This window comes from Podarcis bocagei, assembly GCF_964188305.1.
Source record: "Podarcis bocagei genome assembly, chromosome: 16".
Lineage (NCBI taxonomy): Eukaryota > Metazoa > Chordata > Lepidosauria > Squamata > Lacertidae > Podarcis > Podarcis bocagei.
The window spans coordinates 2,623,691-2,645,872 of NC_138142.1; the positions used below are offsets into that span (position 1 = coordinate 2,623,691).

General features: G+C 41.8%; 1 protein-coding gene and 1 long non-coding RNA gene across 13 annotated transcripts in view; one reads left to right on the forward strand and one right to left on the reverse strand.

The window, feature by feature from the left end:
* CLIP1 (CAP-Gly domain containing linker protein 1) overlaps positions 1 to 22,182 on the forward strand; it is a 105,705-nt gene that overhangs the window by 35,122 nt on the left and 48,401 nt on the right. For 5 of the 12 annotated variants that reach the window (XM_081174442.1, XM_081174448.1, XM_081174443.1 and 2 more), the window contains exons 5-14: positions 532 to 748; positions 4,448 to 4,645; positions 4,986 to 5,089; positions 8,952 to 9,012; positions 10,591 to 10,623; positions 15,987 to 16,091; positions 18,135 to 19,079; positions 20,676 to 20,792; positions 21,870 to 21,927; positions 22,074 to 22,157. In XM_081174442.1, the coding sequence (XP_081030568.1) occupies positions 532 to 748; positions 4,448 to 4,645; positions 4,986 to 5,089; positions 8,952 to 9,012; positions 10,591 to 10,623; positions 15,987 to 16,091; positions 18,135 to 19,079; positions 20,676 to 20,792; positions 21,870 to 21,927; positions 22,074 to 22,157 (1,922 nt within the window). The remainder of the gene's footprint in view (positions 1 to 531; positions 749 to 4,447; positions 4,646 to 4,985; positions 5,090 to 8,951; positions 9,013 to 10,590; positions 10,624 to 15,986; positions 16,092 to 18,134; positions 19,080 to 20,675; positions 20,793 to 21,869; positions 21,928 to 22,073; positions 22,158 to 22,182) is intronic. The other 7 variants (XM_081174450.1, XM_081174444.1, XM_081174452.1 and 4 more) reach the window with 5 other exon arrangements.
* LOC308575680 lies at positions 762 to 8,940 on the reverse strand. The gene is made up of 3 exons (XR_014002912.1): positions 7,517 to 8,940; positions 3,123 to 3,767; positions 762 to 902 (listed from the first exon to the last, which is right to left on the reverse strand). It is a non-coding gene; the product is annotated as an uncharacterized lncRNA (long non-coding RNA).

Consider the following 22,182-nt stretch of genomic DNA (forward strand, 5'->3'; position numbering starts at 1 on the left):
AGGAGGGGTACAATCATTTTAAACCTTTTTAAAAAACCAACAACCTAAAATGAGTTAAAACAGAATATACTGTATTTTTCGCTCTATAACACGCACCCGACCATAACACGCACGTAGTTTTTAGAGGAGGAAAATCCGTAGGCATGCCACCCGTAGGCATTCCCTCCATAACATGCACAGACATTTCCCCTTACTTTCTAGGAGGAAAAAAGTGAGTATTATGGTGCAAAAAATACGGTATATATAAAATCTGCTGAGTTAAAAAAATAGTCTCTCCAAGCCATAACAGAGCAATTGCATTTCTTCATATACTGCTGTAATCCTATTGACTGTATGGCAATTTAACATGTAAGCATCTCACTGAATTGCTTCTGACCCAAGGTATTTATGACTAGTGCTGACATGTGTGTGTCCTTGTGAATGTTTGCATGCGCAACATATTTTTACATACTTGAATAGAACTATACATTAGCAATTATGTTTGTCTGTGGAGTATGGCTTTCATTAATGGTGTTCTCCCCTCCCCCACAGGTACTTCCAGTGCCAGCCCAAATATGGTTTGTTTGCTCCTGTCCATAAAGTTACCAAGATTGGCTTCCCATCAACTACACCGGCAAAAGCCAAGGCAGCGGTCAGGAAAGCCATCCCAATGCCCTCCAGCTTGAAACGCAGCCCAAGTGCCTCTTCCATCAGCTCACTGAGTTCTGTGGCATCATCAGTAAGCAGCAAGCCAAGCCGTACAGGACTAGTAAGCTTACTTTCTGACTGCATGCTTTACAGAGATTGGCATTGCATGTGGCCTGTGCTTGGCTTCTTGGGAAAGACACGGCCCATTTTCCATGGTCCATTTTCTTCTGTTTTGTCTTCGCTTAAAGCATGCATGAAAAGAATCTTAGCTAGCCCTGGAGAATAGAAAAGTTAGATTATTTTTAAGCTCGTAGACTTAAGGTTTAACTCAAACTAACAGTTGCTACTTAAAATAAGAAAGAGGCATATGCTTTAATTATGAAACAAATGGGTTTCTGAATAACTTGCCTGGGATCTACACCATAACTTCCCCTGGAATGCATTTTGTGGTAAAACAGGGCGGAAAGCCTGAATGCACCTACTTGGAAGCAGTTCCTGCTTGAGCCAGTAGGGCTTACTTCCAAGTAACAGACCTAGGCTTCAGTCTTGAATGCATTTATGAGTCAGGTAAGTCCTTTTGGACAACTGGACTCAGATGCGCAATGGGACTGCACTGTTAAAATGGTACCATAGCTTCATTCATTCCTTTTTTCAGTTCTGGGCCTCCTTAGTTTAAAGAGAAATGATTGGTGTGCATATATATGTATGTGTGTGTGAATGGTGTGTCTTTTTCTTTTTTGTATTTCCACACACTTATTTTCAACACTGTTTTGAAAACAGTTTTTTCCACCTCTTTGTTACAGTAATCATGGTTATATGTAACTTCCCAGTTGCTGAGTATTCAAGTCAGAAGTATTTTTGTGGGCTGAAGCCTCTTCCTTTAGTTTCTAAACCATGTTATCTTATAAGATCGGGACACAAGAAAAGTGTAGAGTTTGTATTATGTTAAAATCTTATATGCTATAGATAAAATGCTTAACCTTAATATCTAACTTTTAATATTCTAACCTTTGGTCACCTGCAACAAATGGAAATTTGCAGCTCTGCCAATTAGTTTATACTGATGGATTAAAATTAGGCCAAACATCACAGAAAGTTTCAGAAAGTTTTGTTTTCGTTTCATATGACCATTCAAATGACCATTTTTAATAACTTGGTAACAATGATCTATTGCAATTTGTTATTCCATGCACTATTCCATGCCAGCTATTGGAACAGATGGCATTGACAACATATGGTTTTTAAAAAACCATTATAACCAATATATTTTGGTTAATAAGATGGGTAGAATTGTTAATAGAACTAGCATTTAGCCATTCGGCAAAGTGAATGTGACAAACAATGTGAGTTTTTAATAAAGGGGTAAGGGCTGCCTAATCATAAATAATTCCTTGCTTCTCTGATTCACTATCTGCTGGGATTTGTGGTGATGGAATCCCTCTTGCAGTGTCTTCTGAGCAAGGGGCAACTGTTAACTAATCACAGAGCCTACTGAGTCAATTTGAGCAGGTTAATTCCAATTTCCACCAGGATCTTAAAAATGGCACTCCCCAAAATTCTATTTATTAGTCCATTTAAGATTCCTTCCAATTTTGGTAGGGTAGATGCTTCAATAAAGACAGCAAGAACTGGTGATGCATATTTTCTACCCAGAATATTTTTTTTCCACAAGGCATTGGCAAACTGCTTTTTGCTGCATGTGATCCTAGGTTGACTTGAATAAGTGAGAGAATTCTTTGGCTTAACAGGAGGACGCTCTTTATATTTAGCCAGCAGCCAGGCCAAAGAATGCTTAGCAGCTTAACAAGCTAATCTGCTCTTGAGGCTCGCATCTTAGGTTGAGGCCAGCCCTTTGTTTCCCTTTGAACCCTCTGCTTCCTGTCTTCCCCTTGCTGCATTAAGAGTCTAGCTGCACAGGTATGTTTGCTTCCTTTATTGAGCTACTAAAATGGAAAACTGAACAGGAAAGTAAATACTAGCTTTCTCAGGCAAAAATCTCCCTATAAGGTATACCTCACTGAAGCTGGTGAGCTGGCGGCCAGGTATCTTCCTCCACCCACTGTCTGGTTACACGGAGTAGGCCCACCCTGGGCCAGATCTGCTACTGGTGTGAATGACCCTTGAAGAGCCAGCATGGAGCTATAGCAGTTTCGTAGAGCTGGTTCCACTGGGTGCCAACAGCATGCCTGGCCTCCTTGTGTGGCTGTTATGACATCACTAGCAGAAGACTGGTGCCAATGTCACATCTCTCCACTCCGTCAGCCTCCATCCCAGGGCTACCACAGCACATTCATACTACGTTATGTTTACACAGAACAGGAAACTGGGACAGATACTAAGGGCCATTTCCCACATTACGTGCCAAGGAAACACTGCATGCAGGTAGCCGTCAGTCACAGCCCGTCCTGCCCCTCTGAAGAGTTTGGCTGTATGATATATATATTCTTCCATACTTTGTTTTCAGCCCCACCCACCCCCAAAACTATATGCTATACCTGTTAACACTTCATGCATCTGGTAAAGTGGACTTTGGTTCACAGAAGCTTTTGATATAATAAAATTGTTGATGTTCAGGGTGTAGCAAAACTTGTCATTTCTGCTGCAACAGACTAAGACTCTCTGAGAAATGGCGTACCCCTAAAAAAGTAGTCACAAGAGAGCTTCAGCTCTGAATTTTCTCTGTGTTCTAGATATACTTGTTTGATGCAGCAAAGTCCCAGTGGTCAGAAGCCATCTATGCAAACTCAAACTTGATTCTTTCTCTTTCCAACATGCCACACCCACCACGTCCACACAGCATTGATGTTGTTGATGATGATGATAATTTATTTGTACCCCGTCCACTTGATTGGGTTGACCCAGGCACTCTGGGCGGCTTCCAACATATATAAAAACACAATAAAACATTGAACCTTAAAAAGCTTCCCTATACATGGCTGCCTTCCCGTGTTTCCTAAAAGTTACATAATTACTCATCTCCTTAACATCTGCTGGAAGGGCGTTCCACAGGGTGGATGCCACTACCAAGAAGGCCCTCTGTGATGGAAATCATGTGCTGATTGGACAAAGAGAGGCAGTGATGTTGGCCCCATGGCCGCTGCTCCAATGCAGACTTCTTTGCTGCTCTTGCTGTTGGTAATCTATCAAACAAAGCACATACCAAAAGTCAGGGAAGCATCCTGTATAGGCATGCACTTAGGACTGCTAATTAAGCTGTCCGCTTCTTTGGACTAAAGTGGTACCCATTGCAGAACATGCTATCTACCCTCTCACTTCAGACCAAATCAGTCCGTTTGTACTGTGGTGGTCTTGAATGACAAACATAAACATGGGTTGGATCCTGTGAACTGTTTATAATCTAAGGGTGGTTCTCCTATCCCTGCCTTCACCTCCCCATTGGCTGTTTTTGCCCCGTGATAGAAGATCAGCCTGTAAACCTATGCATACTTATAGAGGCTGGTGCCCCTCCTTGCGTTGCTTGCCAGTCCCACCTGCCCCCACCTCACTTACCTTTACTCACTCAAGCCCCATATCCTCACAGCTCCTCTGTCTCTCTCCATTCCTGTTTTATACAAACCTCTGCTATTGCTTAAAACTGACATTCTAAAACATGCCTTTTCTTTTGCTCCCCTCCTCTTCCACATTTAAGATTGTGGTGAAGCACTACAAACCCTCCAATTGGGGCTGCATGATGACAGTCTTACATTTTTATGTATAGAAGAAGAAATGATAGATTGACTCTGTATGGTGAGTTAGGGTGCTTTTAATGCTTTTTAAGGTGGTAGCTAGGCTCTTAAAGATGCATGTCTTATCCTTGAAGTTGACAGAAACATCTTCACGATATGCAAGGAAGATTTCAGGCACCACTGCTCTGCAGGAAGCCCTGAAAGAGAAGCAGCAGCACATTGAGCAGCTCCTGGCTGAGAGGGACCTGGAGAGAGCAGAGGTTGCCAAGGCCACCAGCCATGTTGGGGAAGTAGAGCAACAGCTGGCATTGGCCCGAGATGGCCATGATCAGGTAGGCCCTTTACCCACTGACATGTGGATTGTTCTGTTTCCTAGTGCAAGAGGATGGATAAGTAAAAAGATTCTGCCAAAAACTGAGAGAGAAGTTTTGCTTGGGTCTGTTAAAGAGACTCCATCATTAACATGGGGAAAATGACCCTTACCATCCAACCCCAAACACTTTCTGCACTGGCCAGCATAAACACATTAATTCTGCATTAGCTCAATTTTGATAAGGCATGATGTTACTTTCTTGATGCAGGCAAATTCAAGGCGTTAAACCACATATAGTTCACGGTAACCTGATTTTAAGTAAATGGGTGGCTTGTCTAATATGCATCTTTGTTAATCAGCGAATACTGGAAATGGAGGCTAAGATGGACCAGTTGAGGGCTTTGGTTGAAGCCGCTGACAGAGAAAAGGTGGAACTGCTTAACCAACTGGAGGAAGAAAGAAGGTATGCTAAATTTGTAATTTGAACATATGCAGAAAGATGTATTTTGACATTTTAGAACAAATTATAATTCTTGGTACTCATTGTGTGGCATTGAGTAAATCATCCTTATAAGTACTTGATGGTGATGCTGATGGAGAACAAAAAGATTGTGGTGCTGGTGAGGAAGAAGAGAAGAAACGAGGCTGGCTAGGTTCCTTTTCCATCTTTGCTGTTGATTTACTGTGTAACCTCCAGAAATTTCCCCTCTCTGTCTCTGTACTACAGGCTCAAATCAGTTTTATTCCACTTTTAGCTGTAAAGGCCTTCCTCAAATCATCTTGGGAATTGCAGTTAGGTTAGGATGATTATTTCTTTAGAAATCTCTTGTCTGTCTTCCTTGGGAGGAGGGAATATGTTGTCTAATCTCTGTTCCTCATTTCTGTAAAAACTGGGAATATTAGTATAGCTAACTTTGCAGGGTTGTAGAGATGAACCAGATAAAGGTGGGAGGTAATTTTGCATCTGAAAACAGTTTTGTAAATGTACTAATACTCTTCAGAAAGTTTTTGAGCAGACTTACTGCTTTATATTTATATTGTACAGCAGTAAGGCATAAACTATTGCAAGTCATGGAAATTCCAGTTCAGTGACTGCTTTAACTTTGTCCCTGGTTGGCCTTGAGCAAGTTGCCAAGCAACCTAATAGAACCAGTGTACTTGGCTGGTACACATTCACTGAACTGGCATTTTGCAGCTCAAGAAATACTCATGGCTTCGGACGTCTAGTATTTCTTCCACTTCCACGTACCCTTGTAACTTGTAACTGAGCAGCCTCAGAAGCAGAAAAACTATGGAGTCATCAGAAACTGCTGATAAATGCAGATTTGAAATTGAGTCTCTCTGCATCCCACTGACAAACTAGCTGAGATTCCTGCATTTCTGGGGGTTGGACTAGATGACCCTGGGGTCCCTTCCAACTCTATGATTCTATGAAACCTCTAGAATTCTGCTCCTGCTATGGGTCTTGTTCACACCTTGTGTTTACTGTAGAATTTTGAGTAACTTCAGAGAAATGTCATGCAATGCTCACACACGATGTAGTAAATAGGATTTTCATCACATGCAAGGGCTTTCCTGTGGGAAGCTGTGGGGGTATTTTGGTGCCCAGCGCAAGAAGTTCATATGGCTAATTAATATAGAGAACAATCTACGGTGAACTCCTGTGAAAGACAGTTTGAAATGAATGAGTTGATTGTTAGTGTTTTTGCTTGTTTCCATGATGGTTCCACAAGAAAACTTCCCGGTGGGTTAACATAACAGTCTAGGGGGCCATCCATTCTAGCATTCTGCTCTCACGCCGGCCATACAGTTGCCTTTGGGAAGCCCACAAGGAGGACATAAGAACAATAGCACACCCCCCCCCCCTTCTGATTCCCAGCAGTTGGTATTCAGAGGCATAATGCACCCAAAAGTGGAGACAGAACACACCCATTCCAGTAGGTAGTCAGTTCTCCATGTGACTAATCTCGACTCATAAAGGTAAAGGGACCCCTGACCATTAGGTCCAGTCGTGGCCGACTCTGGGGTTGCGGCGCTCATCTCGCTTTATTGGCTGAGGGAGCCGACATACAGCTTCTGGGTCATGTGGCTGTCAGCATCGCCCTTGAGCCAGTGCCACCAACTGGACTCATCCACTTCAGCCCCGACTGGGCTAGGCGAGCTGGGTAGCACTTCCAGAGACCACCTTCTGCACAGGAACAGGTCAAAGTGCTGTGGACTCACAGCTTAGAGTTGTGGGCACCGGATTCACTCCCACAAGAAGTCGTCGCACAGCAGAGTACAGCAGAGTATATAAACAACTCGGAGAGCAGCTCTGTAGAATATCTTCTTTATTCCATAACTACAACTATAATACAACTATATACAGAGCTAAATAGGTCTAAGCATAAATGAATGCTGAACTGCACTGAGTGTCTGCAGCTGCTCTTAGCAGCAACCTTATCTTTACACACGATCTCTAACACTCAGTCTCTCTCTCTCTCTCCGACACTGACTGACTGACTTGGTGCTGGAGCAGAATAAGTAGAGAGCAGAACACGCCTCCTCCTCTCTGGAGAATCAGCAGACTCCTCAGGAGATTCTTGGATATGGGAGGGGTGAAATCTCCTCAGTGGCCAGCATGACTAAGCCGCGCACAGAAACGCTGTTTACCTTCCCGCCGGAGCGGTACCTATTGATCTACTTGCACTTTGACGTGCTTTCAAACTGCTAGGTGGGCAGGAGCAGGGACCGAGCAACGGGAGCTCACCCCGTCGTGGGGATTCAAACCGCCGACCTTCTGATCGGCAAGTCCTAGGCTCTGTGGTTTAACCCACAGCGCCACCTGCGTCCCAATCTCTGCTCATAATGGCACCCAAAATGCGGTCTCCGCCAGTCAGCAGCAGCTTACCTCTTTTCACCCACTTCACCCTTTGTTGAGGCTGCAGCAATGAAGAGCGGTGTTCTCATTGGAACTGCTCCTTTCCTCTGGAAATGTGTTGGCTATGAATGTCACTGTGGTTAAGGTAAAGAAGATATATTTTCCCTTTGAACTCCCACATGCTTCCAGGGATTGCCAAAGACATAGATAAACATTTCTCTATATTTAAATGGCTTTGAGTTGTATAAATTTCCAGAGGTGTAACAACAAAGATGTGCTGTGTATAGACCAGCTGTGTAATACAATCCACTTGTTTGCCTCAATGGCCTGTTTTGGAGGATGTAACATGTACCAAGGAAAGAATTATATCTAGAACAGTTGAGAGAACTGACACACATTTTAAAAATAGCATGGTCTCAGGCACTTGGATGTGTAAACTGGCACGTCCTTTGAGCAGTTAGATGGACACCTGGCATCCAAGCGGTCAAGAGGAAGTACTAGATGTTCTCTTTCAGCAACAACCTGTGTTTGAAGAGGGCATTGACTGTTCATAGAATCATCTGGTCCAACCCCCTAAAATGCAGGAATCTCAACTAAAGCACCCATGACAGATGGCCATCCACCCTCTGCTTAAAAACCTCCAAGGACGGAGAGCCTGCACCCTCCTGAGGGAGACTGTTCCATTGTCAATCAACTCTTACCGTCAGAAGGTTTTTCCAAATGTTTAGTTGGAATCTCCTTTCTTGTAACTTGAAGCCATGGATTTGAGTCCTACCTCCCAAAGCAGGAGAAAACAAGCTTTCTCCATCTTACATGTGACAGCCCTTAAGATACTTGAAGATAGCTATCATATCTCCTCCTAGTCTCCTCTTTTCCAGCCCAAACATACCCAGCTCCTTCAAACATTCCTCATAAGGCTTGGTGTTATGAGACAGTGGAAGAGGATAGGCCCTCTGATGTCACCTGACATTAGATGTCCCCCTGAGGCTGCAGAAGTAATGGATGCTGTATGCTGTATGCATGCCCCAGCTGGAATTGCCTTTGTTTTCCATAGTGGGAGCAGGGATCCACTGCCTCCTAATTTTATAGTGCTTCTAGTCTGTACCTTTCCATGGCCAGGAGACTGTCACTTGGTAATGACAATACAGAAGTGACTTTCTCGGTGGTAGCACCTACTCTTTGGATTGTGCCCCTCCCCCTCGGTAGCTCTAATTCTTAATTCTTAGACTTCTTTCATTTGTGTAGTGCTCAGTTTTAATCTATGCTATATAGTTTTATTCCTTTTTTACTTAGTTTCTTTTGATAGTTTTTTTATTTGATAGTTGTATACTTTATGTTGACCACCTAGAACTCTTTTATTACATGGTATATAAATTTGAATAAGTAAAATAAAGTAGCTGTGATGCTTTATTACCTCCACCTCAGAAAAGTGAGCAGATCTTTTTCCTTCTCTTCTTCCTTGCAGGAAGGTTGAAGACCTCCAATTCCGTGTAGAAGAGGAATCTATTACAAAAGGCGATTTAGAGGTAAAATGCCTCCAGCTCTGCAAAGTTGATTGTATGGTTTAGGATTATTCTAGCTACTACTATTGCAGATTATAAACAGATGAAAATTACAGGATTTTATGCTCTGTGGTTGACAGTCCAGAAATGCACAAGACAAATAGAGATACTGTCATATTCTTTACTGGAATATATTCTAAAGTTGTGTAGCTTGTAGGAGTACTGATGGGTTTTTTTCCTAATTCTTCACCCTGCATCTGAACAAGTAACTTAGTTTCATCCATATGTTTTTAGTTCCATCATTTATATATTTTGCAGGCACCACTCCAAAATATTTATTACAATTGCAAACAAAAAATCCAATGCTAAAGTTTTTAAAAGTTGCAGTGTATAGCTATATCCTTACTGAAATGAATGCTGAAGTTGGTATATTTTGGTATGTACATTAAGGCGCCAGTAAATAGCCCAGTCCATCATTTATAGTAAATATCACTCTGCACTTCTAGACAATGGCTTTAGTTTCTTAGACTATGTTCTATTCAAGTATTGGATAAAATGTGGATGCTGAGCATCTTCTTGCTTCATTGCCGATACACGTATTTTACCAAAATCTGTAGGCACGTTGATTTGCATGTTGGGCTTAAGCAGAAAAGCTCCGTGCTTACATTGCTGCTTTGGGCTCTTAATTTATAACGTTGGCTATCTTGAAGCTTCTTTAACATGTTCTTGCTTAGTCTGAAAAAAACCAGAATGTTTAGTCGCTGCCTTTCCCCCTGTAATATGTGCAATGCAAAATTCAAAACTGACTTGCAGAGCCGCAAGTAGTTTCAATCTGCAAATGTATTGAGATGTCCATTTCAAATCTTCTTTAGTTCAACTTTTACATTAGTCTTTCATACACTTTATCTAGAATTCATGGAACACTCATTTACTCTTTTCAGCCTATAGTCTTGTGTCCTTTTTGTGTTATCAGTATATACAAAAGCCCCAATAATTTTATTATTTATTTCAATAACTTCTACCCAGCCTTAATTTTTGTGGACTTAGGTTAATAAAGGGTGGAAATGTATTAACTTTCTCCCATTGAAAAGTGGCTGTTCCCTCCCCATCATCACCACAGTGAGAAGTTTTAAGTACAGTGTTATATGAAGTTGACCTTGGAAAAGTCTTAGAAATCAGTTTTGCTGGAAAACACATTGGCTACATGCCCACTTTGTATTCTGGACATAGCATACAATTCAGTTTATGTATAAGTTCTAACAAAAGATCACACTGTGAACCCAGCCCCCCCCCCCCTTGTGCATGTGTACACATTTGCACGCAGGCACACACACCCCTACAACAGCCTTTGGCAACCTGTGGAACATCCGTATCCAACAGTTTCCATGGCTGGGTGTGCTTGTGGACAGTCCCTCAATTTCAGGTAATTCTTGTATTATGGGGTCACTGGGAGAAGAGGGAAATCATTTCAGAGAGAAAGAGGTGCAATTCTATAAATCCAGCCCAGTTTGAAGAGTCTGAATGTACCAACTTTTTTCACTGTATTTAAACTGTAGTGTTAAGCATTCCCATGAATTCTCTTTGTTTTAATTTTGCCGATAGCAAAAGAGGCAGATTTCTGAAGATCCTGAGAATGTAAGAGGACATCCAAATGTGTGGAGATATTCCCCCCAACCCATTTTAACACAGACAGTTTACCAGTAAAACTTCTTTTTGATGATGATGTATTTAAACCACTAATGAAATAATCTGCTGTTGGGGCCTAAGCTTCCCTGTTTGTGTGCATGTAGTTGTGAGAACCACGGCAGCGTTCTAAATGTAGGATCTTGTGTAATTCTTGTTAAAAAATAATGCTGTGTTCATAGATTTGGTTTGTGTTTTATACCCAGTCCTCAAGCTTCACACACTGCCCTTAATTCTAAAGCCTTGTGATCTTTTTTTGTAGGCAGTTAATCCTGGGTTCTGTTTAAAACCAGCAGAACGCTCAGCCTCTACCAAAATTCTGTTGGCCAGCCTAGGAGCTCTGACATATGTTCAGTGGATGGCAGTTCAGGAGATGAGACTCCCATGTTCCATGAGAAGAGAGAAAGGCAAAAAGGAGAAGATAAAAAACTTAACCTTCATTTAGCATATCTCCCACCTGTTCAATTTTAAATGTTTTAGAGAAATAGTTTCACTTTATTACATGGAATATTCTCTTCCCTGCTTGACTTGTTTTGCTTCTTGCAAAAGGAAAAAAGTTAGTGGCTTTTCTAAGATCCCCAGGGACGCACCCGAAACAAAATAGAAATATGAAGCTTGTTTTCAGCTGTGCGTTCTTCCATGTTCCATTTGCACAGAGCTAAGTGTAGCAAACTTGGTCTCTTCTGTTCTTCAAAATCAGGCCATAGTGTGTTCAAATAAATCTGCATGCAATCTGTCCCTTTCCCCCTTTCCTTTTTTTGGATACTTTGTGCTTTCCTCATGCTCTGATATCTTTTATATGCTGGTCGCCTCCTTTCACTTTTAATGTACAGTAGCAGGCATCTGGCCGCATCGGCGTCTTTGTTTTTCAGGGAAGCTTGCTGAAGTGCTAGCTGTTGGCTTTTCATCTGAGTGTTTGCTAAAAGGTTGATGCCACATCTTATAGGGTTCTCAGCCTCCCAGGACAGGGGATTTGGAATGATCACCACCCCATTTATTCCAGTTTGTACCTGTAGAAAGGTGCTAGAGCAGAAATATATTTCCTATTTGTCTGATGCTCCTTTGCATTTACAACACCATAACTGTATGCATTTAGGGTATGGTATTGAAAGGAAAAACTGCCTTGTTGACTTACAATGTCTGAAGGCCAAACTGCTATGAGAAGCACAAGGCAACAGCTAGTAAAAAGCTTGTCAACTCTACGCAGAAAGAACAAAGAGTCCTGGAGTCCACTTTGCATGATGAAACCTTATTCCAAAATAAATTAGTTAAGTTTTTAAGGTGCTAAAGGACACTGATTTTTTCCCCTGCAACCGACTAATGCAACTGCCCCTCTGGGAGTTTTTATGCAGAAATAAAGTTATAGATTTTATACTGAGGGCCCAAAATAGTGGGTGAGATATTTTTTTTTACTGCAGAGATGCAGGCCTCACACTTCAAAACTAGAGTGTATTTTTAAAAATTATTTTCTTCCATACTCCCAATTTTGTGTATGTCCATATTACTTGCAACAAGTAAGATACAAGGGCAGCTGCTTTTCTTCTAGAGATTTCATCCCTGCCTCTTTCTGATTTGTATCAGGTCTCAAGAAATGGGAGCCATTGATGTAAAACTGAAAACAACACCTCAAAAAATTAGCTGTCTTGGCGGAAAGCATAATTCAGCATAATCTCACATTTTCATGAGTAAAATAAAAAAATTGTACAGCTATCATTTGCCTACAGGCAATTTTAAAACAGAATGTAGAAGAGAATGCCATACATGGGACCAAATTCCACCCCCACCCCACCCCCCCAAAACCCCAGTAGAACAAGGTGATTTCTTCTTAACAGTTCTTCTTGGTAACTAATTTTTTGATTTTTGCCATGGAAGAATTTGATTTCCCCAGGGTGCTTTTGTGCCTGTCTGCAGGGTTGCCTTGCAAGCTCAGCAGTATGCGTATGAAGAAGGAGAACAAGGACTGATCCAGTGACTCGTTTAGATCCCCTTTTTCTTGCTCCTTTCTTTATCTGGGAAACTAAAGAGTCAGACACTGCAATGATTTACATCTAGTCCAGTGATGGTCCTATCGAGAGGACCATCTTTTTCAAGGGGACACTGTTGAAGGAGGGATCCCGGACCAGGTTACCTGAAGGGCTGTGTTTGCCCATACGAACTTGCCTGAGTCCTTAAGCAGCTTCAGAGGCACTCTTTGGGTCCCCTCCGTGGGCCATACCATTGGCACATACTAAGCACAGGGCATTATCAGCAGTGGCACCACAATTATGGAATTATCTTTGGAGAGCTCAAGTCAGCCACTTTATTTCATTTCCTGCCTTTAGATCAGGGTTGAGTAATCTGTGGCCCTCCATATGTTGTTGGAGTCCAAGCCCCACCAACAGTGGGACTTATAGCTCAGCACCCTCTGGAGAATCATGGGTCAGCCACCCCTACTTAAGTGAGCTGTTAAGAAGTATTTATTTTAGTAGGCATTTAGAATTTTAAAAAACGTGCCTTAATTGTTCTGTTTCTACCTCCTCTTTAGTGTTACTGGTTGTAATATTGTTTAAATTAATTGATTTTAATGATATGTGGCTTCTTCATTAGTTATACACAGCTGTAGAAAAGTGATATTTAAATGGCAGGTAATAAAAAGAAATACGTCTCATCCAATTTTTTGGGTATATTTGGAATGGGTTGAGACTGACTGATCTTTTCCAGTTGGTATACTAGAGATGGTGGCTGCTGGTTATTATGCCTGTTATTGTCCCATCACCACAAATGTATCTTGTACTGAGCTGTGGCTGCTCTCCGGTGAAACTTTTCAGAGATGCTCCGCCAACACCGTGTTTTACTCACTTTCTAACTCCCGTTGGTGGAAATATTCTGTGCTGCAAGTGGTAAAAAGTTAGCCATACCTCATTGTTAGCCATTCCTCATTTGTTTTTTACACATAAAAAAACAAGTTCTCTATTGATTAATTGAGCTCTTCAAATCAATTTATTTGAAACATTTATACCCTGCCCTTCTGGTGTAAAAATACCACTCAGGACAGCTTATAAAATAAAATACTGCTGTTTTATAAAATAATTACAAAAACGGGACAGCGTCAGCTGTTGAAAAACCAAAGAAACATTGTCTGCCTCATCAACAAAAAAGCCTGTTTAAGAAAAATGGCATTTGGTAAGTGGTGAAGAAGAGGAGGGGACCGACTGTCCATTACAGGACATGCTGTTCCGTAATCTGGGTGCAGCCACTGGGAATGGCCCTCTTTTGTCTCACCCAGCTGTGCCTTCAACAGCACAACACCCCCTTAGCCTCCCTCGGGACCTGTCCCCCAATCCCCACCTCATTAGCTGCATGTTCAGGACTGGCCTTAGGTGCTCACAGCGAAGGCACCTTTGAACAAGCAGCTTCTCTTGGATCTGGCTAAGCCTGCCAGGCCTTCAGGGAGGGCAAAATTCAACCAGACCTTCCAGATTCACACCCAGTAATTAATTCTGGAGGTGACTCCGCTACCTGGAATGCTAGTCATGAGGTAAATAACTGCTAAATACTTTTGTCATCTATATATAATGCAGGGCTTTCTTGGAGAGCTCTCTTATGTGCCTGTACCAAAAGCAGATATTGCTTACAAGTATACTGAGTTAAATGTCAGCAACTGAAGGCTTCAGGGCTTCTTAGGATGCTGTCCAGCCATTCATTTGTCCACCTTGCAGCAAAAGAGGTGAGCAGAAAATGGCTTCTATAGGCAAAAATAACTTCTCAATGTTCAACAAGGAGTTTGGTACTTGTTTTGACCCAGCAACTAGGTTTTCCTTGCAGTCCACTTCAGGGATGGTTATTGATGCCCTAGTACATCACCCCTCGCTGGTGCTGGTTCCAGGTTTGGAGGGGCCCTTGGACAAGGTGCCGTGTAGTGCTCCCCTCCCCAAATGAGCCTGCCTCCTCCTGCTCACGGCTGCTGCCACTATGCACTCCCATGTGCCTCTCTGGGCCCAGAAGGAAAGGAGAAGGCATGTGGGGGTTGCAAGACCTTCCTGGAGGGAACCTGGGACTTATAGTGTCAGTGTGAATGTTTTGATCTTCCACAGATGGCAGCACCTGTTTATGGTCAGGATTCATAGGCATGTCACATTATACCCGTTCAAGGCAATTGTGTCTCTTCACATCACAAAATCCCCAAATCCTCCTGCATCACTTTTTGATTTGAAGCAATTTCCAGCTCTCTGCCTTGGGGAAGGGGGCCCTGCCTTTTACCACTTCTGATCAATTTTGTAACAGTTCTTTTTGGTGGGCATCCTGTGGTAATTCACTAATAAGATGCCCCGAGAAACCCTAGATCAATCTTTGGAAGGAATCCAAGTTACCTTTAGTCACCCCCCCCCCCAACTTAGATAAATCTGGAACTTAATGCCAATTCATACAATTTCTGCATTTTGGGTGACAAGTGAATCTCTAATCTTCTACTCTTCTCTTAATAGTAGAAACTTAATAGTAGAAACTTGAGCAGAAAAGCTTGTAAGTCTCTAGGGATGCATTCAGACTTGTTCATAAGCAGAAAGTGAGTGGATATTTTGCCTGCTACCACAAGCCTTTATTTATTTTTTAAAGCCAGTCAACATTTCACAGTGAGCACCAGCAGTCTTGCAGTGGTGAAGGAGGGCTTCAGAGAGTTGAAGGGCCATCAAGTGCCCTGCTTGATGTAGGAAATCCAGAGCGAAAGCATCCCTAGCAGATGGCTGCCTAGCCTTGTCTTGAAGAGGTCCAGTGAGGGAGAACCCCACGTAGTTCATTAGTTCCATTGCCCAACTACTCCTGCTGTGTAGAGGTCCAGCCAAAATCTCTTCTCCAATAATTTAGTGGACGCCATAGATCTAGTCCTGCCCTCTGGAACAGCACAGAACAAGTCTTTGCCCTCAGGTATTTGAATCGCATCTTACAAAGCATTAACTATTCTAATTTGTGCTGATAATTGTCACACTGATAAATAACTTTGGCTGCATGACTTTACCTTGCCATTTCTTCTTCTTCTTTTTCTTCTTCTTCTTCTTCTTCTTTTCTTCTCCATGCTCCTTTGTCTCTCTGTGTGCACATCTTTTCTCTCAACATATCAGCCATTTGTCGTCACACACTTTCAAGTCGGTCTTTCTCACCTGCAACATCACCTTGTTTGGTTTTTCTTTTTTGGTTTTGTTACCCACGTGCCTCTTTTGCTGCTCATCACTGGTAGAAGACAACTGGTGGCACATCCTGCATGTAGCTCCTCTTTCCTCTTGTGCTGGCATGTGATGGTGGCACTGTTGTGTTCTCTTCCTTTCCCTTTTTACTAACAGACGCAGACCAAACTGGAGCATGCGCGCATTAAGGAGCTTGAACAGAGCCTGCTCTTTGAAAAGACCAAAGCTGAGAAACTCCAGAGGGAGTTAGAAGACACTAGGGTAATGAACTTCACTGTTTTAAATGAACAAGACCTGATTTTGGTTTTGGGTTTTTTCGTGATGGGGAAGGTTCCTGAGGCTGAAGCTGAATGGGCATAAGATTTCTGGGGAGAAGATCGGATATGTCACCCTGTCTTCTACTGCCATTACACTGTTAAGAGTACAGTGGTGTTGGGTACAATTAAACATACAATTAATTTCTTAAAATGGCTTTCTTACTGTAACAAAATCCAGGTAAGATACTTTCAAATGAAAGAGTAGAGAATAACACATCCAAAAGCACATCCACAGTGAGTGAAGACCTTGCAATTCTACACAGTCGTTCCTCAGCTGATGATAAAATAGTTTGTTGTGAAGACTAATTTTGATGTTTTGGTTCAGTTTAGTGGTGATTCTTCCTGCAGTGATTGATGTTGTAAGGAAAGGGCTTTAAAAGTTCTTGGATAGCTCAGTGCTGCTTTGGTTACTTGTGGGGCTTGTATGGAAACGTGACCTTTTGTGAAGAACCTGAGGGGATGGAGTTGTATCGTTATCCATTTCTACACACGCTGCCATTTGTCTTGGTTAGAAGCAGCATCCCCAGTCCTTAAGCTGTTTCCAATAAGAGCTCTGCTGAAGACAGTAAAGTTAGATGAGGCAAACTTTCCCCCTACACCCTTGGTGCTTCATCTGAATCTGGATCACTTCAGACAGTCAGGGTTTGAAAATATTTGTAGCTGTGCCCTGAACTTCTGTTTTGTACTTTTCAGCAGACATAACACAACTTTTATTTGAATATTTTGCTTTGAAATGGAATAGTTTGTGGCTAGAACCTGAAGCATTCCTTTAACTTTGAGCCTCTGTCAGTTAGACATCTCACTTCTGGAGGTCAAAACCTGATTCTTAACTTCAGGCATGTCAACTTGCTGCGTCCTGCTCCAAAACGTACTTGCAGCTTATCAAATCATCTTTCTTTTGCATCTGAATAAGACTCTTAACCAAATGGATCATTTTCATCCCAGTCGGAAATGTGCCAGTGTCCAGATATTAGCACATGACACTTGTTCAGAGTCTCATGGGGGGGGGGGAGAGACTTGTCAAAGTTTGGATGGAGGTAGCTTAGTTTATAGGACTGGGAAGGGAAACTCTTGTCTGTCTACCACAGCCAGGATTTTATGAAAAGCTTGTTTTCATTTATTCTAGATGCTTTACATCCTTCTTCACCATCCTGGATGATTTGGACTAGAACACTTAATCAGTCCTATCCAGCACGTACAGTCATACCTCATGTTGCATCTGCTTCAGGTTACGTCTTTTCAAGTTGCATCCCATGGCAACCCAGAAGTACCGGAACGGTTACTTCCTGGTTTTGCCGCTCGCGCATGTGCAGAAGTGCTAAATCATGCCACTCATGTGCGCAGACACAGCACTTCTGGATGCGAAAGCTTTGAGTTGTGGACGTGCCTCTGGGACAGATTACGTCCACAACTCAAGGTTCCACTGTATACGTTTTTAGTATAATCCTAAAAATGTAAAGGAAATGTTAGTCTAAGGCCCCTTTTAGTATGGTTGAAAGGGCCATGACCACATTCTGCCTCCAGTTCCAGCCAGAGCTAGATCTGCCTTGTGCTTTACACACTGTCAAAATGTGCTGCCGTTCTAAGCTTTTGACTTAACCTGTTTTGTATTATCACTAACTTCAGTCAGATAACCTTCAGATCAGTTGGAGCTAAAGAATATACCTGAGAACTATGTGCTTTTGGAGGCAAAGACTTTTTTAGAAAACAACAACTAAATGATGGACATGAAGCTGTTATAGGCACATGTTCAGTAGCTTTTAACTTATCATTCCTTGACTTCAATTTGCAATATCACCAAAGGTAGAAATTTAAAATAGATTGCCAAGATTTAGTTAACCTTCCAGAAACCCTCCTTGGAAGTGCTAGAAAAGCCAAGTTACTGTCCTGAGGAAGTGATCAGCAAACCTCTCCACTCTTAAATGAAATCCACTGTTTTAACTATTTCTGCCCTCTTTTTGTTTTTTTTTAATGCTTCTGATGCTAGGTGGCCACTGTATCAGAAAAATCTAGGATAATGGAACTGGAAAGAGATCTAGTACTGCGGCAGAAAGAAGTAACTGAGTTACGAGCAAGATTAGAGTCCAGTAAGCCAGTCAGCAACGTGGACACTTCTCTCTCACTGCTTCAAGAAATCAGCACACTGCAAGAGAAGATGGCACTGCTAAGCAAGGAGCACCAGGATGAGGTGAAGTCACTGAAAGAGAAGGTTGGAATCAGTGAAGAGTCATGCCATAAGGAAATTAAAACCTTGTTGGCATCCAATGAAAAGATGTTGAAAGAGAACGAGTCCCTGAAAAGGAAGCTGGATGCTGCCCACAAGGAGAATTCAGATGTGATTGAGTTATGGAAATCCAAGCTGGAGTCTGCCATTGCTTCACATCATCAAGCAATGGAAGAGCTGAAGACCTCTTTCAGCAAAGGAGTTGGGGCTCAGACAGCTGAATTTGCAGAGCTCAAGACCCAGATTGAGAAGATGAGAGTGGAGCATCAGCGCGAAACATCCAACCTGAAACTAAAGCAAGAAAACGAGAGGCTGCATCTCCTGAAGGAGGTTGAAACTCTGAAAGAGAAGCTGCTGGAAGTCACAGAGGACAAGGAGAGAAGCTTGGAGGCCTTGAACACCAAATTAGAAAGTGCTGAAGACCAGCATTTGGTGGAAATGGAAGACACTCTGAACAAGTTGCAGGAGGCCGAGATAAAGGTAAAGACGCTAGAGGGGCTCCAGGCCAAGTGCGCAGAACAAGCCAAGGAGATTGATAACCTTAAAGCAAAGATCAAAGGCACTGAAACAAAACTCTTGGAATTAGATGCTCTTCAGATGGCAAGTTCTGAAGGTAAACTGGAGCTGGAGAAGCTTAGCAAGGAGCTTGAGGCAGCTGAAAAAAAGATACAGAGTTTAGAGAATGACAGGAACAATGAAAGTAGCCAGGTTTGTACCAACATCCATCCATCCATTTATTTTTTTCATTTTTAAAAAACTTTTATTTATGCTGTTTTGTGGTAGTCTGTTCTTAGAGAAAGGGTGTTATGAAATATTATTTTGTGATGAGTTTTTAAAAATCCAGACATAAAACATATCTATCAGTGGGCAGACAGAACAAAGTCCTTCATGCAGTGCATAAACTATGTCGTTGCTGCTACAAGACGGCTGTCAGGGCCACAGCTTATATGGCTTTAGATGGAGATTAGGCAATGTCTTGAAGGATAAATGTCAATGGCTACTAGTCATGATGGCTAGATGCTGCCTACTGGTTCAGAGGTCGTGTGCCTTTGAATTCCAGTTGCTGGGAACCAACAGCAGGAAAATGCATTTATGCCCATGTTTTGCTTATGGGCTTGTGGTTGGCCACTATGGAAAAATAGGATGGTGGGCTAGATGCGTTTTTATTTTGAGTACTATTTTGGTATATGTGTTAACTATTCAGGCAGCAATGAGCACACTTCCTGTTTGTATTGCAACCTACCAGAGTTTTAATCCAGTCTAGAAATCTGCTTGTTGCAACTCCAGAGTTCAGAGTCTGCCTGAACTGCTTATTGGCTCCTGGGAATTCTGCCCAGGGTGAGATGCAGAGGAAGTGTTGGGCTCCAGTGCTCCCTCCATCCTCTGCCTTGACCAAGAAGCCATTTTGGCATATAAGCAGTATATAGAATAATATTATAGCAACAACAGAAATACTATATTTCCCTATGAGTGAGGTGAAAGATCTTTAAGAGAGAGAGGTTGTTTTTCTTGAATTAGGAAAAAAATAGGTTTTGATTTTCCTAGTTATTTATTGTTCTTAGTTATGCAGGGCTCCTAGTGGGGTTTTGTGCAGCTACTGAGCATGTAGACACCTGCTTAGCTTTAGCAGTGCTGTAGCACCAGGTGCTCTCAGGATTTACAAGTTCCAACTAGAGCAAATAGCTAGCAGGTTTCCTTCTTGCACAAGTAAACACTGTGATAAAAACAGTGCTTGTAATGCCCTATCACAAAACCTTCTCACATGATAACTTAGATACTAGCTTTTACATATTTCCTTTCAGGCATCAATTGTTTTTTTAAAGTCCTGTGGAACTGCAGATTTCCTGCAAGTTGAACAGTTAAACCTTTATCATTAGAAGGCTGTTCATGACTTATGCAACTGACCATAATTTCAATCATGGGAATGAATGTATGTCCAATGTCACAAATGCTTATTGTTTCACAGTGTGATCAAAGCAAATACTTGCACAATCTTAAGATCAGAAGTAGGCCCCATTAATTTCAGTGGACTAGCCATTTAGTATTTAGTATTGGAGCCTAAAACTAAGACAATTAAAAAAATTCAGTAATCATGATTATATTCCTAATGCAAAAATGAAAATATACATGATACTTCTGAACACAATTCTAATTTAGTTCACATACCATTTTCTGTTTAGTTTATATTCATGCATTTTGTTTATTTTTACCTCCTTTTTATTATTATTTAATACTTCAACAAAATCCTTTGTTTTGTCCTTTTGTAACTCTTTTATTTTCACACAACATAATAACCCTTGCTAGGCTGTTAGTCTGGTCAAAGAACTACAAGCGAAAGAGCAAAAGATTATTGATCTTGAAAATCACTTGGGTGAAGTAAATCAGCTTAAAGATTCTTTGGGAAAGGAGCTTGAAGATTTGGTAAGTAGCTGTTGGAAATTTCACCTGCACCCCCTGAGCTATGCTTTGCGGCTTTTATAATTGGGATTTATTGGAAGTTTCAGATCTAGTCATCTTTACATCCACCTGTGTCTTTGGCAAAATTGGGCGGGAAACTATTAGCTCTCTTGTTGATTAAAACTCTGTGGCTTGAAATGTTGCCTTGTAGTAAATCCTAAAAACAGAGTGAAGTGCCTTTCTGCACCATCTATTGGATTCCACTGGCATGTTTGTGTCTGGGCAAGAGCCATGTCTTTTGTTTCCCACTCGTTGCTCATGGTCCACACGTTGCTGGTCTGCCTTTCTCAGGGTCACTGCAGTTTCTGGAGTATTAAAAGCTCAATCTTTTATTAACCTAGGAAGCTGCATTGTACAGAGTAGGACCACTGCCTTTCTGTGCAGTCTGCAGCACAATTAGTTGCATGCAAAACATGGGTCCCAGTGCTGGGCTGCAGCCCTTTGAGCATCTGACAGAAAGCAAAGACATATCCATTAGTGGCTGACACTCCACACAGACGCTTATATCTGAAAATAGAAGCAACGATGTACTCACTCCTCGTGCCTCCCAGTCTAATGTGCGCTTATTGATAGGTGTGATGTTGGACTAAGTGGCAATTGCCACAGACCAAGAAAAGTGTTATAACAACACATGGTCCATAATGTTTTTTTCTTTATAACAGCACACCATTCAATAGGGTACAGGCATCTGTCTGTGCAACAGCCCACATGTTACAGATTTGGGAAAACCCAAAGCTGTTGGTTTTAACATAAAATAAGGAGGAGTTCTGCTTCCCAGATGCTCTCTCAGACTCAAAATACACCAAGTCAGAGTTTTCTCCATTGGTCTGTAGCAAAGGTCATTGTTTTGTCCACAGTTTTCAGGTGACTTCATGTCCTTTTCACATGCCCCGTAAAGAAGAGTGGGGTGCTCTGAAGATCCTGTGTTGTTGGCTTAAAGGTGTATTGAACCAATTACAGTATATCTTTTAAAAAAATCAATGTAGTGCCTTACCATATTAAGCCAAACGGTTAAATGTGATTTTTTTCCCTACCTCCCAGAAAGAAAAATTTACTGAGGCTGGTGATGAGGCAGAAAGTATACAAAAATCTATGCAAGGTATGGTTCCTAAGAATGCAATTAAATCTTTTTAAATGAGTGTGGCAGACAGACAGAATTGCTTCCTTTTATCATACATGCCTTATTCTAAATGTAATGTGACATTGTTTAAAAATCTAACCAATGCTAACATTTTATTCCCATAGAAACTGTTGAAAAACTAAACCAAAAAGAACAACAATTTGCACACATGTCATCTGAACTGGATCAGCTGAGATCTAACTTGGCAGGTAAGAGAAGGTGACTAGGTTGAAA